At 37.7% G+C, this 12,906-nt stretch overlaps 1 protein-coding gene across 2 annotated transcripts in view; it reads right to left on the bottom strand.

Moving 5' to 3' along the window:
- Positions 1-12,906, bottom strand: part of LOC100746621 — a 249,333-nt gene that overhangs the window by 41,681 nt on the left and 194,746 nt on the right. For both annotated transcript variants that reach the window (XM_003491144.4, XM_012388086.3), the window contains one exon: positions 12,379-12,457. In XM_003491144.4, the coding sequence (XP_003491192.1) occupies positions 12,379-12,457 (79 nt within the window). The remainder of the gene's footprint in view (positions 1-12,378; positions 12,458-12,906) is intronic.

Genomic DNA, 12,906 nt, shown 5'->3' with positions numbered 1-12,906 from the left:
AAGGAACACGCGCGCGTAATCACCAACATTAACGCAGCATTCGGCAATACACGATACAGCTACGTCACTAATAATGCATGCGTTTCCTAATAAATTACGTATTTACGTTTTACAACAGCCACAAATAATAAGCACCTAAATCAATGATGGAGTTTGGTAATATAGAACATGGCAAATCCTTAATGAATTATATTTCGGACAGCTTCAAGTGTCAAATATCTAAATTTCTAATAGACAAAGTACTCGGTACTTTGTTAACCATGCTATAGTCTAAGACTGGTAAGATGAAAAGTTTAAAGCAGTATTATTATGGTAACATTTCAGAGGGATGAAAATACAAAGATTCCTTCTTATTTCCTAGTTCTTATTTTCAATTCTCCACATCTCGTAACTACTTTTGCAATACCATTTTTAAGCAATTTCGAAACAGGAGATTAATGCAAATATTCTTGTAAATAATATTTTTAAACAATTTAAATGTTATTAACAATTATTGTAAAAATAATATTTTAAATACTATTACTATATGTCATACTATATGTATTACGATATGTATACTATATGTAATACTATATGTAAATACTATTACTTATTATCGTAGAAGTACCATTTTTGAAGTACTATTTTTAAGCAATTTCGCTAAAAAGGTCGATCGTAGACTCAAAGGGGACGAAAGAAATTAGAATGGTAGAAAGGTAGGTAGGGCTTAAAGCAATACTATCGCAACATCTTGGAGGGGTGAAAATGCAAAGATCATTTCTCAAAGCGTTCCATTCACGTGGCGCGTAAACAACGCTATGTAACAGCTCTTGCTTCATCATCCCGAGTCTCGTTATTTATTCTAAAAAAAAATGCAATACCACCCGGCGAGATATCAGTCGCGATAAAAGTTGCGGCCGCAAAACGATCTCCGTGACTGCCTTATCCGACGTCGTATGTAAATGCCGACGTGTTTTCTGCTGGATACACGTGCACGGGCCACACAAACGGCCGTATAGCAAAAGGAAAGTCGTGTTATCTCATGTAAATCTTCACGGTGCCACGATAAGCGTGAATTTCACCGCTTGCTTATTAATATTTATGTTCGGTGTTAAGGGCTGGAAGGCCTCTGTTAACTGTACAGGCAAATTCAAAAGTACAAGATCAACGAGAATTTATAGAAAAGATTGTTTAAACGTTCGGTTCGCTCTACGAGAAAATTATTGCACCTAACAGTAATTTTGTAGTAATATGGAACATGTAGGTATAAGGTTGCTAACAGCAATTTCTCAGGAATATCGTTTAATTATTTACAGAGAACGAAATTCACAGTAACATTGAAATATTTATATCGCTTTTCTTGTTTTAGTTAAAATAAATATATACCTGTCATTTAAATATTAATAGTCACATGAACATTAATGTTTCTAAAAATAGCTCTTTTATTATTACTATTAGAGCGTAAGCATTGAGCGAAGATGAATATTTTCTCACAAGAATTAAAAATGAAGGATATAGTACGAAAATACTGGCGATGCTAAATCTCGATGCTAAATATGGGCTTTAATTAATATCAAGTAATCCAATGCAAGGACGTCAAATTTATAATCCTTGGAATGGCGAATAAAAACGTTCGTTATCGCGATGAAGTTGAAAATGTGAAAATATTATTAAACCACGGCATCCGGTATTTTTATGTGTGCATCTGCTTATTATGTAAATAATAATAACAATGCTATCCGTGGCTGTCGCAAATTGGTAACAAACGCGGTTTCCGCTTCAATTCGTGCTCAGAGGAAAGTGGACCAATTAGGCGAGTTTTGTCCCAGGAGAGAGAAACTAAGTTTCGAAATACCATTAGCTATATTAATGTGCTTCTCTGCCGTAGGTCATTTCAGGTCAGAAATGTTAAATGCCAACCCGAGTTCTATTCTTTTCTACTCATTAAAATCAGATATAACAACGGGATATCGGTCATTACGTGTAAGTCACTAACTATCTTCTGTTATCACAGTCTAGTTACTGTACTATATGCAACCAATAATTTCGTAATTATATCGTGGCATCACACAGTCTACAGAATTTACTTCGTAACAACATTAATTCCGAAATCGGACTTTCAATTAACTTCAGGCGTTTAGTTTGAAATCCTTCCAATGAGATTGTTATTCCAGGAAACGTCAGTTGCAAGCGTAAATATGCGCAATTTGTTTTCAGACATTTTTTTTTGTAAAATGTCTTTTCATTAAGATTGCTTTGGCGAACTGTGTTTATGTGAAATTAATTTTCCGAATAATTAAATTTCATCGAACACGTTCGCGATAACGACAGGCTTATTTGTTTATGAGAAACATGTTTTAAATATCGCGCGTTAACACGGAGTTCCTTTATACGAGAATTTTTGCGTTAATATCATTTTATAGAAAAATAATATTTTATCGTACTATGCGTTATAAAAATGATTAAGAACGCGTTACTGTAACACGGTCTAAACAGAAATTATCATTAAATAAACTAGAATATGTCGTTTTTAAATTCTTACAATCATGCTAAGGGCTGGGCGTGATCTTTACAAGCAAGTAAATTACGTACTCTTTGTAACACGAAAAAGACAAAGATGTAGATTACCTTGGAACATATCAGTTTTCTCCTAAACGAAGTAGAAACGAACCAATGATAATCTAGAATCTAGAACGTTGTTCCCTTTCATGAGCACTAGCGGTACGTAGATTTCCATCAAAGCAGGAATTCGTCGATGAATATTATTAAAAGAATCAGATATGGAATTTCATTAAAACTTGTCAAGGGAAAATATATAGCCGAGGTGGCCAGTCCTCGTTATTCAAGCTTCTCACTTGTTGCGTTCAAAACCGCCTGCAATTTCCGAAAGTAACGTTGTTTACAGAATGGTTCCTGCTTAAAAAAAAATACATAGTGTTGATATTTTCAAATAAATTTCCAAATAAAAAATACTCCGATATTTTTATTTGTTGAAAAAATTGCACGATTGTTTTCAAATTTCACAGATTACGGAATGATGAAAAAGTAAAAAAAAATTATTTCTCTTCTCTATTAGAATGAGTAGCGACTTAAATGACTATTTGCTCAGCAATGTTTTACATTTTTTAATTTCTATTTAAAAAAACAAAAAAACTGAACATATCACGGAAAAGCAATTATAACAAAAGATTAACAAAAAGAATTAACTTTTTTTACACATTCACGTTCGAAGCGTACTGAAAATTTATAATCCCCATTTTTTCCCACAATGCACTGATCTATCAAGATAATTAAACTACCTAATTATTTTCGATATTTTTTAAATTTCCCCGCGTCTTTAATCCTCTTAAAAATCATATCCACAGAAATAACGCGATGACAGCGTTTTATGAGTGTTATCAAAGTATCCTCCACAACCGATTTTATCAAATGTTGACGTTGAAAAATTTCGAACGAACCTCATTTCCCAATCATTAATTTCGAGTCAATGGTACAAAACGAGATCATCGGATTCGATTTTGTGGTTACCGATCGACGAGTATCACCACTTCATCATGAAATATCAGCCAGGTATTGGAATGATTGCAACAGACCTGTCGATTCTGCCGGAAGTAGTCTTCATTCGTCACTCAACCGGTGAATCGATGTTCCATGCACGCGAACCAGACGTCCGAGTTGTCCCCTGATCGTTTGTTCGACGAAATAGTTGAATGAACGTATCGTGGATTTGTACTGGTCATGAAATTCGGAATGATAATTGAATATATATATTAATAATAATTCACATTATCAGATGTAGCAGAATTAGATTCATTGAATCACCCCAGACGAAAAGACTTATAGTCATAATTAAATATTCATTACATAGAAAGATTATTCTAGTAAATGCGCGAATATTCTAATAATTACATAATGTTTAAGTCTTGGTCTATCTTTAAATTTCTAAGAGAATTCTGAGATATTTAAATTCATTTCAAAACAATAATGAAATAGTTTTCGCTTTTTCCCCAGGTTGTCAATGCTGTTAATTGATATAATGTTAACTTCGTATTAACGATCCTTGAAATTTTAATTCCATAATCAATGGCATTATGTTGCATCATGAAACATCAAATATGTATATGCAAATTTACTATAATCAAATATCCTCGGACTGGCGCACAGCCCACCGCAAAACAATTGACGTTCTGATTTTAATTGATACTCAATTAATAACTAATTTGGTATCAATATGACGTAAATGAATAATTAAGCGAATTTAATATTGTGATACAATAGCGAAAGAAGAAAGGGCCTGCCCAAAATAAAATCTATCAGATCAAAGCGTATCGAATTAATTGTATTATTGAAATATCTAAATCTGGATGCAATGTGGTTTCAGTGAAACGAAACATTATTTTACGAAGTTTCGCGAAACTGAATTTTCATTGTTTTCTAAATTCATTTCAAACGTTTCATAAATTCTCGCGAAAGCAGCCTTTTGTGGCAGCTTCGATCCAAATTCTAATGCGATAAAGTTTGTAGCGGCACTCGACAACAAAACTTTCCAACGGTTTCGTTGGTACAAGTATCACCGAAGCGTAAGTGCCGACAGGCCTAATGAGCCATTGATATTGCTACGGTCCTTCTGCCGAATATTTGCAAGAAGGCATACGTCGCAACGGTCGCAGACGGCTAACGAACGCGTGCATAGTGCGGATATTGAAGGGCGAAAAAAAAAAAACGAATCGGATCAAGAAAACAGTTGAATTGTAACCGAGAAGTGAGAATCGTCAGTTTGGAATAGAGAATTGTACGAAAAGAGTTGAAAGCGAGGATCGTCATACATGTTCTATATCCAAAATCACCTCAAGTTCAAACGAAATAACGTGTTATTTTGTACGATTTCACAAAACCAAATTGGTTCGTCGAAGATGCAACTTACAAAATTCCTTAAAAAAGTCATCAGGATCTCGTCGAAACTAAAATGTTCGCAAACGAGATATACACGGAGTACCTTTCCTGTCCTCTCGAAACCGGTTCAAACTTGGCCGTCATCAAGCCTCCATTACGTTAACGAGACAGAGGCAATCGGAAACGAGTAAACAGCGCGTCTCCGCACTACATTTCCCTCCAATCTGATACTGACAAATTACTCCGAACTATCCAGGACAAACTTTCCCGCGACGTGACCGTATTACGTTCGTCGTCTCGAGTGAATCAAAATTCGTCGTTCGGCTAGAGAAAAATGCACGGACGAGGTGGGTCTATCGGCGGTGGTGTGACGCGAACCAACGCGATTTACCTTTCTCGCGTGATTCATCATCCGCGAATTAAAATTCCGGCGTCGTGCGAGTTTCTCTCGTCTCGGGACACTCGAAACGAGTGGTAAATTTTGAACGGCGCGGTAACCGAATGCTACGGAGGAGGACGAGGGCGAAGGCGAGGGCGAGGATGAGGGTGAGGGCGAGTCGACGTCGCTGGATGATGGTGCGTGCCGGTGACGTTAATTATGTTCCCCTGTTTGCAAGTATAATTTTTAAATGTCTCGCTGTTACTGTGGACACGCACGCGTATTAAAATATAGCTTAATATGCAAATTTATTTGGCCGTCCGCCGGACGACCATTTGCATCCTCCGTGGTGCCGCGCGACGAGAATAAAACGGACGATTACGATCGACCCGGAGCAGAGCTTTGATTCGACACGATTTACGAACGCAGACTGCTGGAACGACGACGGTGACGACGGCGGCGACAACAACGAAAACAGGGGAATTCGTGAGAGTTGGTGAAAACGGTGTGGATTGACGGCTACATTAAAGCGCGACAGCGGAAGAACGGGGAGAACATTGGGCGTCGACTGACGATATTAAGTGACGCCTTCGAGATATCGCGTTCGCCTCCCTGTTTGTACGTATATTTCCCCTTGTGCCGGGCTACTCTGACTTATTTATTCGTCTAACGGCACTACGGACTGGTTGGTTCCGTTGCCGTCACTTTTGTCACGCGTTGGGAATCTTGTTTCAGTCTCGTTCAATGACATTGTCGAAATTGATTTAAGGTTGCGTGGGCGAAGTGAAGAGATGCAAACAGAGGGCAGAGTGATTGGAGCTGTTTCTATCTGCGAGTTTTATCGTGCTGTTGGAGAGGCGTTTGATGCTTCCTTGAATACGACATTTCCAGGTTGAAATAATAAATCGACGAATGTATATTCAATGTGTGGAACATTGTTTGATATATACATACATTTTCCCACTTATTGCTTTAATTCAACTTTCTTTAGAGCCTTGTATAATTAAAACAACTTCTTAGAATTTAAAGATTGTGGAACGGATCGATGTTCTCGTTTCTTGTATATACCTCCCTCGAATACAATCTAATAACCACGAATTCGAATGAAAAACGATCGGTAAATTATGGAAGAGCTCGACGAATGTAATAAAATAAAGAACTGTCCCTTTTCAAACTTCGTCAAAGAAGATCTAAGAACCAAGTTCCTTTCAGGAAGGTTCATCGACATCTAGCAATCCCAGACGCAAGTGCTTGCACTGCGAATTTCACTATCGTGATCGTCCTCGGATATTCTTCATCCAACCATATTATTTCCTCGAATCAGTAAACGAATGCTCTCGCGGACAAAACAAAAAGAAGAAATGAAAAAGACGAAGAGAACGAAAGGACGTCGACGACTACGACGACGACGACGATGACGAAGAAGAAGAAGAAGAAGAAAAAGATGGAGGAAAAGAACTGGCAGAAGAAGAGAGCATCGGGCAAGAATCTTTCCGGGCAACGTACTTCACGAACAATTTCTTTCAACGCGAAACGCCAGCCAGCAGCAGCAGTACGCGCATTTACCTCGAAACTCTCGAAGTCTGGGCATTGTTCACCGTGGAAACTATTATAGTCACTTTTGCGGAGGCTCTTCGCGCTCGTCATTCGTTGCTGGATGACGGAAAATTACGTCGCCGAGGAGTCATCAAAAAAGTGGCGACCGTTCAACGACCACCAGAGGAAAAAAAGTCCCGCTCTGTCTCTCTCAATGGACACGCGAAAATCGTCGCGAAACTGCCTTTTTGCCGGCGCGAATCTTCTGGAAGAGTAGAAAAAAGAAGAGGCGCGAGAAAAGAGGGTAAAATAGGGTGGAAGAAGGAGGGAGAGAGAAGGAAAAAAAAGAAGAAGGAAGAACGAGATTGTAAGCGGTGGAAAACGGAAGAAAAAGCCCGAGAATAGACTTCATTCGCGAAAAGGGCTATCGACGTTTTCCCACGACACTATCTGTTGCAGACATCTCACGGATAATGCATCAGCCGGCGCGAAATATGTTTTCCAGCTTTGTCTCCTTCTCTTCCCCTTTCGCTCTTTTTCTTCCTTTCTCTCTCGCTCTTTCTCCCTTGTCACGGCCTCTTTTTACGTTCACGGAAACTGTCAGACCATCCGCGGTATCCCGCGGTGTACAACTATGCAGTTACCTGTGCCTTGACGTTTTCAGATTGGTCTCAACAGAACGTCTGCGGAGATGGAATTTTGGTTGAGTTACGAGGTTGTAAAGAGGGTGGTTTTCTTTTTTAGAGGAAGTTTGAGAACGTAATTTGATTGGCCAAAAGTGAACGATCGTTTAAACTCTGATTTCTATTTTTTTTTTTTCGTCAAAATGACGAAGATGACAGTGCTCACAAAAAGTTGTATTATTCGATCGCCTTTTTTTCATTTTGTTTGATAAATTAAGGCTACTCGTATAACTTTGGTTTTCGTCTAATATTAATGTCGAGCTAATATTACTAAAATTATATTAGCGCTTGTAGTTTATTAATTTGTCTGTTATACATAATTTTTTGATTATTTGCAGTAGTCTGCCGCTCCGGATGATTGCCAATTACCAGAAAAGGAATAGAAAGTTACCCCTGAGAAACTCGCTTCGAGAGGGAAGATTAAAACGAACTTGTTAAAAGTCTAGTTAAGTTTGTACGTGTCTAATTACTTATTCCTACATTAACAGTACGCTCTTCGTTTAAAATTCTCGACCAGTTCGTGAAATCATATTAATTCGGTTATCCTGTGTGCGAGTAAAAAATTTCTTTTCTCCTTTGACCGAAACCAACCACTGTAATTTATATCAAGGAATGTACAACATGAAAATCAAAACAAGAAAGGCAGGCACGAAACAAATGCTATAGCATATCCCATCTTCAATTTTTTAATACATACGTTCTGAATTATGTTACATAATATATGTAACATGGAAGTAGCGTAAGTAGGTAAATATGTGCATAACATCAAGATCCTAACTATATTCTATCCGTAACAACATTTTAGTGAATGTACACTGTTTAGAACTTTAAGGATTAAATACATAATTCATACTGAATATTACCCTAAAACGTATGTACATTGGAGATCTCCAAAATTAATTGATTAATTGTACATGAAAAGCAAGAAGCTTTAGAATATCGTATAATCTTAACTAACGATATTTTTCGTTTAAGTTTTGAGTCTCTCATCCCTCGTAAAATTTTCAGCCTTGCATATCATGATGGACACAATGGCTAGGACGGTGATTTTACTGTCTCGCGGCCAGCAGCTGTGTTAGCCAGACAACAACTTCGCCCTGCTCCAAGATGCCTCGACGGTAAATGACGTGACGTTATAAAGCCGACAATTCCGTGAAAACGTCTGACGGACAATGGGTACGTACGGCTGATGAAGAGGACAGCTGCTGCGTGTACAAGCAATTATTTTCATCGGTAGAAGGGCAGACGCGTGAACGAGATCGCCTCTGCGCCTGCCATTATTGTTTTTTCTAAGGGAAATTTATTCATTATCACCCCTTTTCTCTTTGCATGAAATTTGAATTTTAAATTGGACCAAAAAGATTGGAAATTAAATAATTATGCAACTCCTATTTTTTGGTGAATTGTATTTTTACACGTACGAAATGTAATAATTTATATAAATATAATAATGTTATGCGATAGCGACAAATACCAGAGAAATAAATGAAAATAGAAATTGCATTTTTACAATCCTAAATGCATTAGGATTGTAGAAACACGAATTAGAAATAGAAGCTGATGCAGGTGTGTAACGTAGCAAGAAAAATTTGTTCGAAAATTTAATAGAACGCCCTATATGAGAAAAGGGACGGCCAGACTAGCAGATTTTTAAATTCTGACAGTATCCAAATATCATGTCCGCGAAATGAGCAACACTCAAATAGTAAGAGTACCAGCATCAAAAATTTTCCCCATTGGAAACTTTACTGAAATTCAACAACGTGGAACATGGATTTTTTAAAATAATTCAAAACCATTTTCAAGTGGATTTCAATTCAGATAGGATTTCGTTGAAACATTTTACTCACGTTTAAACGTTTTCACACACCGAAAATAGCGAAAGCGACCATTGTCAATAATATTACACGCATTTTTTTACACATTAATGAAACTCACATTCGAAATTCCCATTTAAAACACACAGTATTTATTAATAATATTTGGACAATAAACCATATTAACGGGGAGAATATCATATTCCAAGATTGTATGCGATTTTACATAATATATGTATGAAATGTCTCGCTTTGTTTCTGAAATTATTGAAAAATCGATAGCACGCTACCATATGCACCTCTCCATCGTCATTTCTTATGTATTGTAGAATATACGAATTTTAATATTGCACGATATGCTCCTGCAAATGTCACGTTTTGTAGCTAGAAAGTTCTGAATTTGTATTAATAGTATGTTATATACCTGCACATTCCCTACGGAACATTCAATATGAAAAATAATTTGATAACTTGTAATATAATCTTTGACAAAAAAATTAAACGTTAAAATTGCACGTAGTAGTCAATTTATCTTAATAAGCAAACGTAATAATTCACGAAGTACCTACTAGAAATATTTTTCGATGCAATAACCGCGAATAAGAACTACAAAAAGAAACAAAAAGAAAAAGAAGAAGAAAGGAAATTTCAAATCGGAATTTACGCCAATTAAAGACACTGCATACTAAATCTTATTGAATATTTCCAAACAGGCCAGTTCTGCGTTTGTCTATTGGCTTGAAAGAGTAGCGGACAACATGGGGGCGTATTTCAATGGAGCCGTGCTATATTTTTCAAACGACGGGACGAAAATTTTTCGAAGCGACCGTTTCGGCCATCGTGGAAAAATGATCGTCGTTATTCCTTTCAATTTGCTGCGAAGCTAAAAAATAGCGACAACGAGGCAGCAGTCAGACTCAGTAGTCGCACAATCCCGCATTTTGCCGCATGTTTCGGCAAATTTTAAATGTCACGCGAGAACCGCCGGAAAATTCATTCCGTACGCGAGAAATATTGCAGCGAAAAACGGGTGGATCGTTAAATTTTAACAATCACGGTTTACTGCCGTTTTATATTAGCGACTATCGCGCAAGCCGAGGACAGAGACCGTGTTTCGTGCAACCAACCAAACACGCTCTATGTCCCTCCAAAGTTTAGGGTCTAAACAATCGGTGTCCCTCGGTCCACTTTGCTTGCGGACCTTAACCAGTTACCAGAGTTGACTGGCTCGTTTTCTTCGGCCGGCAGATCGTGAAACCAGATGACGCGATACGAGATGTCACGGTTTCCCTACAGAAACCTGCGGAATTCTGCCTTCCCCAGGGACATTGTCCTTAAAGCAACGAACAACCTGTTTTATCTGGTCTCATTGGTGGAAAAGCGTTATCAAAGTAATATTTGCAGTTTCTTGGATTCCGAGAAAGTAATTCAATATCAGAGAATTATAGTGGCATATTAAAACGAACAATGAAAGCGGTAATAAAATTTCCAACGATAAAGAATTTTTTGATTCTTCGTGTTAATTCGGTCGTGCTATCTTTCACTTCAAATTAGTCCGCCCCATTAACCATAAATATATCTTTTTAATAAAATACTCCATCAGCGCCATTGATCAACGCTCTTACGTGACCCTCCTCCCAAAAAAGGTATAAAACTTCCAATCTCTAATCTTTTATTCCTAAAAGGTGGTAAGTCATGTCATAGTTGCTGCTAAAATATTCACGCTAACATCTCTTTGTTATGTACACTTTTATATTTCACTTCACCGATATAGCTAAAATTCTAGTAAAAATTTAATAAACCGAAGTATATACCTTTCTATATCACTTCCTTTTCACTCACCGTTTGGATATCGAACACGTTTTATCGAGGAATCGAATAATAACAATGTACATACGTTATTTCCCTTCTAGGAAATACGACCGTGGTTCCCCCTATCATCCATCCTTCTCTGTCCTTTCCTCGAACCTCGTTTGAGAGAACCTCCCAAACGTTCGGCGAATTTTGCGAAAATCCATCTGTCGATATACAATCGAAATTCCGTCAGAAAACGCGATGGAGAAATAAACAAGTCTAGGAACAAAGCGATTCTAATATATCCAACGTTTTTCCGGAAAAAAGCGTCAGCTTAATCAGTCTAAACGCTAAACAATCGCGAGTGCAGGCGGATTAGCCGGCGATTATCGTTGTTTCATTTCCGGGTGACGCGTTTCTCGTCGAACTGAGAGGTTCTCGCAATTTCATGGTCACGTACGTCGCGTAAAACACTGTTTCAGCACGTCGTCAAGCGAGAAGCATGACGCGAAGAGCAGGCCAGTTAGATCGAGTTTAGCATTTGTTTGACGCTGTTCTTAAGGCGATCTCACGGTTCGAGCCAGCAACGGCGACAGGATCAAGTGGTCGCCCTTCGAATGAAATGCGACTTCTCCGTTTACGTGGAAGATTTATGCGCGACCTGCGACCAACTTCCTCGTCCGTGATGCGATCTGCAGGCTTAGGCTAGCTGCCAAGTCTCGCGCGACATTACAGATTTTTGGAACAGACCGAAGAAGAACGCCATTTTTCATCCGACAGACCGACACAATCGACACTCTCTAACCCAATTTTCCACTAGAATCTACGAATTTCCTCGTGTGATAACTTCCTACTTATTATTCGTGTTTTCTTTGCACTCCTACAGTGTGTATGTCTTTACTACACACGTTCACGCAAAATCTGATCTTCAAATTTGGATAAGAAGGACTTTAATGTGATTCTACCTTTTTTCTCCGTAAAGATTATAACCGGTTCTTTTACTAGTTTTTGATAATGTTACTTGTCATTATCAAATACCAGCAACAGAGATATGTGAACTGGATCTTGTTACGTTTCATATCAATACCGTGTATATTAGCTTACACTGTTTCGAAAATTGAATTTTAATACGCTGGCTATCATGGTAGTTCCATCGATGGACGGAATTAATTTGAATAAACAGCATGTTCGATAGAATATTCGATATCTTTAACGTTACAGAGATAATTCGAAATATTTCTTAGATTTACTGTAAACATGTTAATAATACGTAGCTAGAGAAGGTATGTTCACATACCAATCGTTGCCAGTTTTGGTTACATTCTGTCGTTTGCGTCCGGTTTGATGGGGTTTTGGTTCGGCCACCATGTTGACATCTGAAACAAAAATGATAAAAATACATTATAGCATTGTGCAATAATATATTAAATATTTTCGCGGAGAAAAGAGAGAAACAAAAGCATCAAATATTTGCTTAAAACGTGTATATAGGATTTATAATTTCATAAATCTTAGTTCAGCTTTATTTAAGCTTCAAGTTTAATGTATTAACAATAATCAGAATTCATTTAAAACAGTGTCCTAAATACTGTGTGCAGCACGGTCGTTTATCGTAAAAAGAGAAGCAATTGTCGCGCGTGTAACAGCAGAATCGCGATAGAAATCTGTCTCCTGGCTTAATAGCCAGCTTAAATTAATAAAGCGGACGGCTGCAAAGGGGCTTAACGTGTCCGCAAACAGTTATTAATTTCGTCCCTTTGCGGTGCGTTTCTGTATCGTACTAGATACCACTAAGGTGGATAATGGATGCTCGTTCGAGTGATCA

Source organism: Bombus impatiens, unplaced genomic scaffold (assembly GCF_000188095.3).
Source record: "Bombus impatiens unplaced genomic scaffold, BIMP_2.2 scf_0517, whole genome shotgun sequence".
NCBI classification, from domain to species: Eukaryota; Metazoa; Arthropoda; class Insecta; order Hymenoptera; family Apidae; genus Bombus; species Bombus impatiens.
The sequence above is the reverse complement of the archived record's forward strand: the minus strand, read 5'-3'. Positions and strand labels throughout refer to the sequence as shown.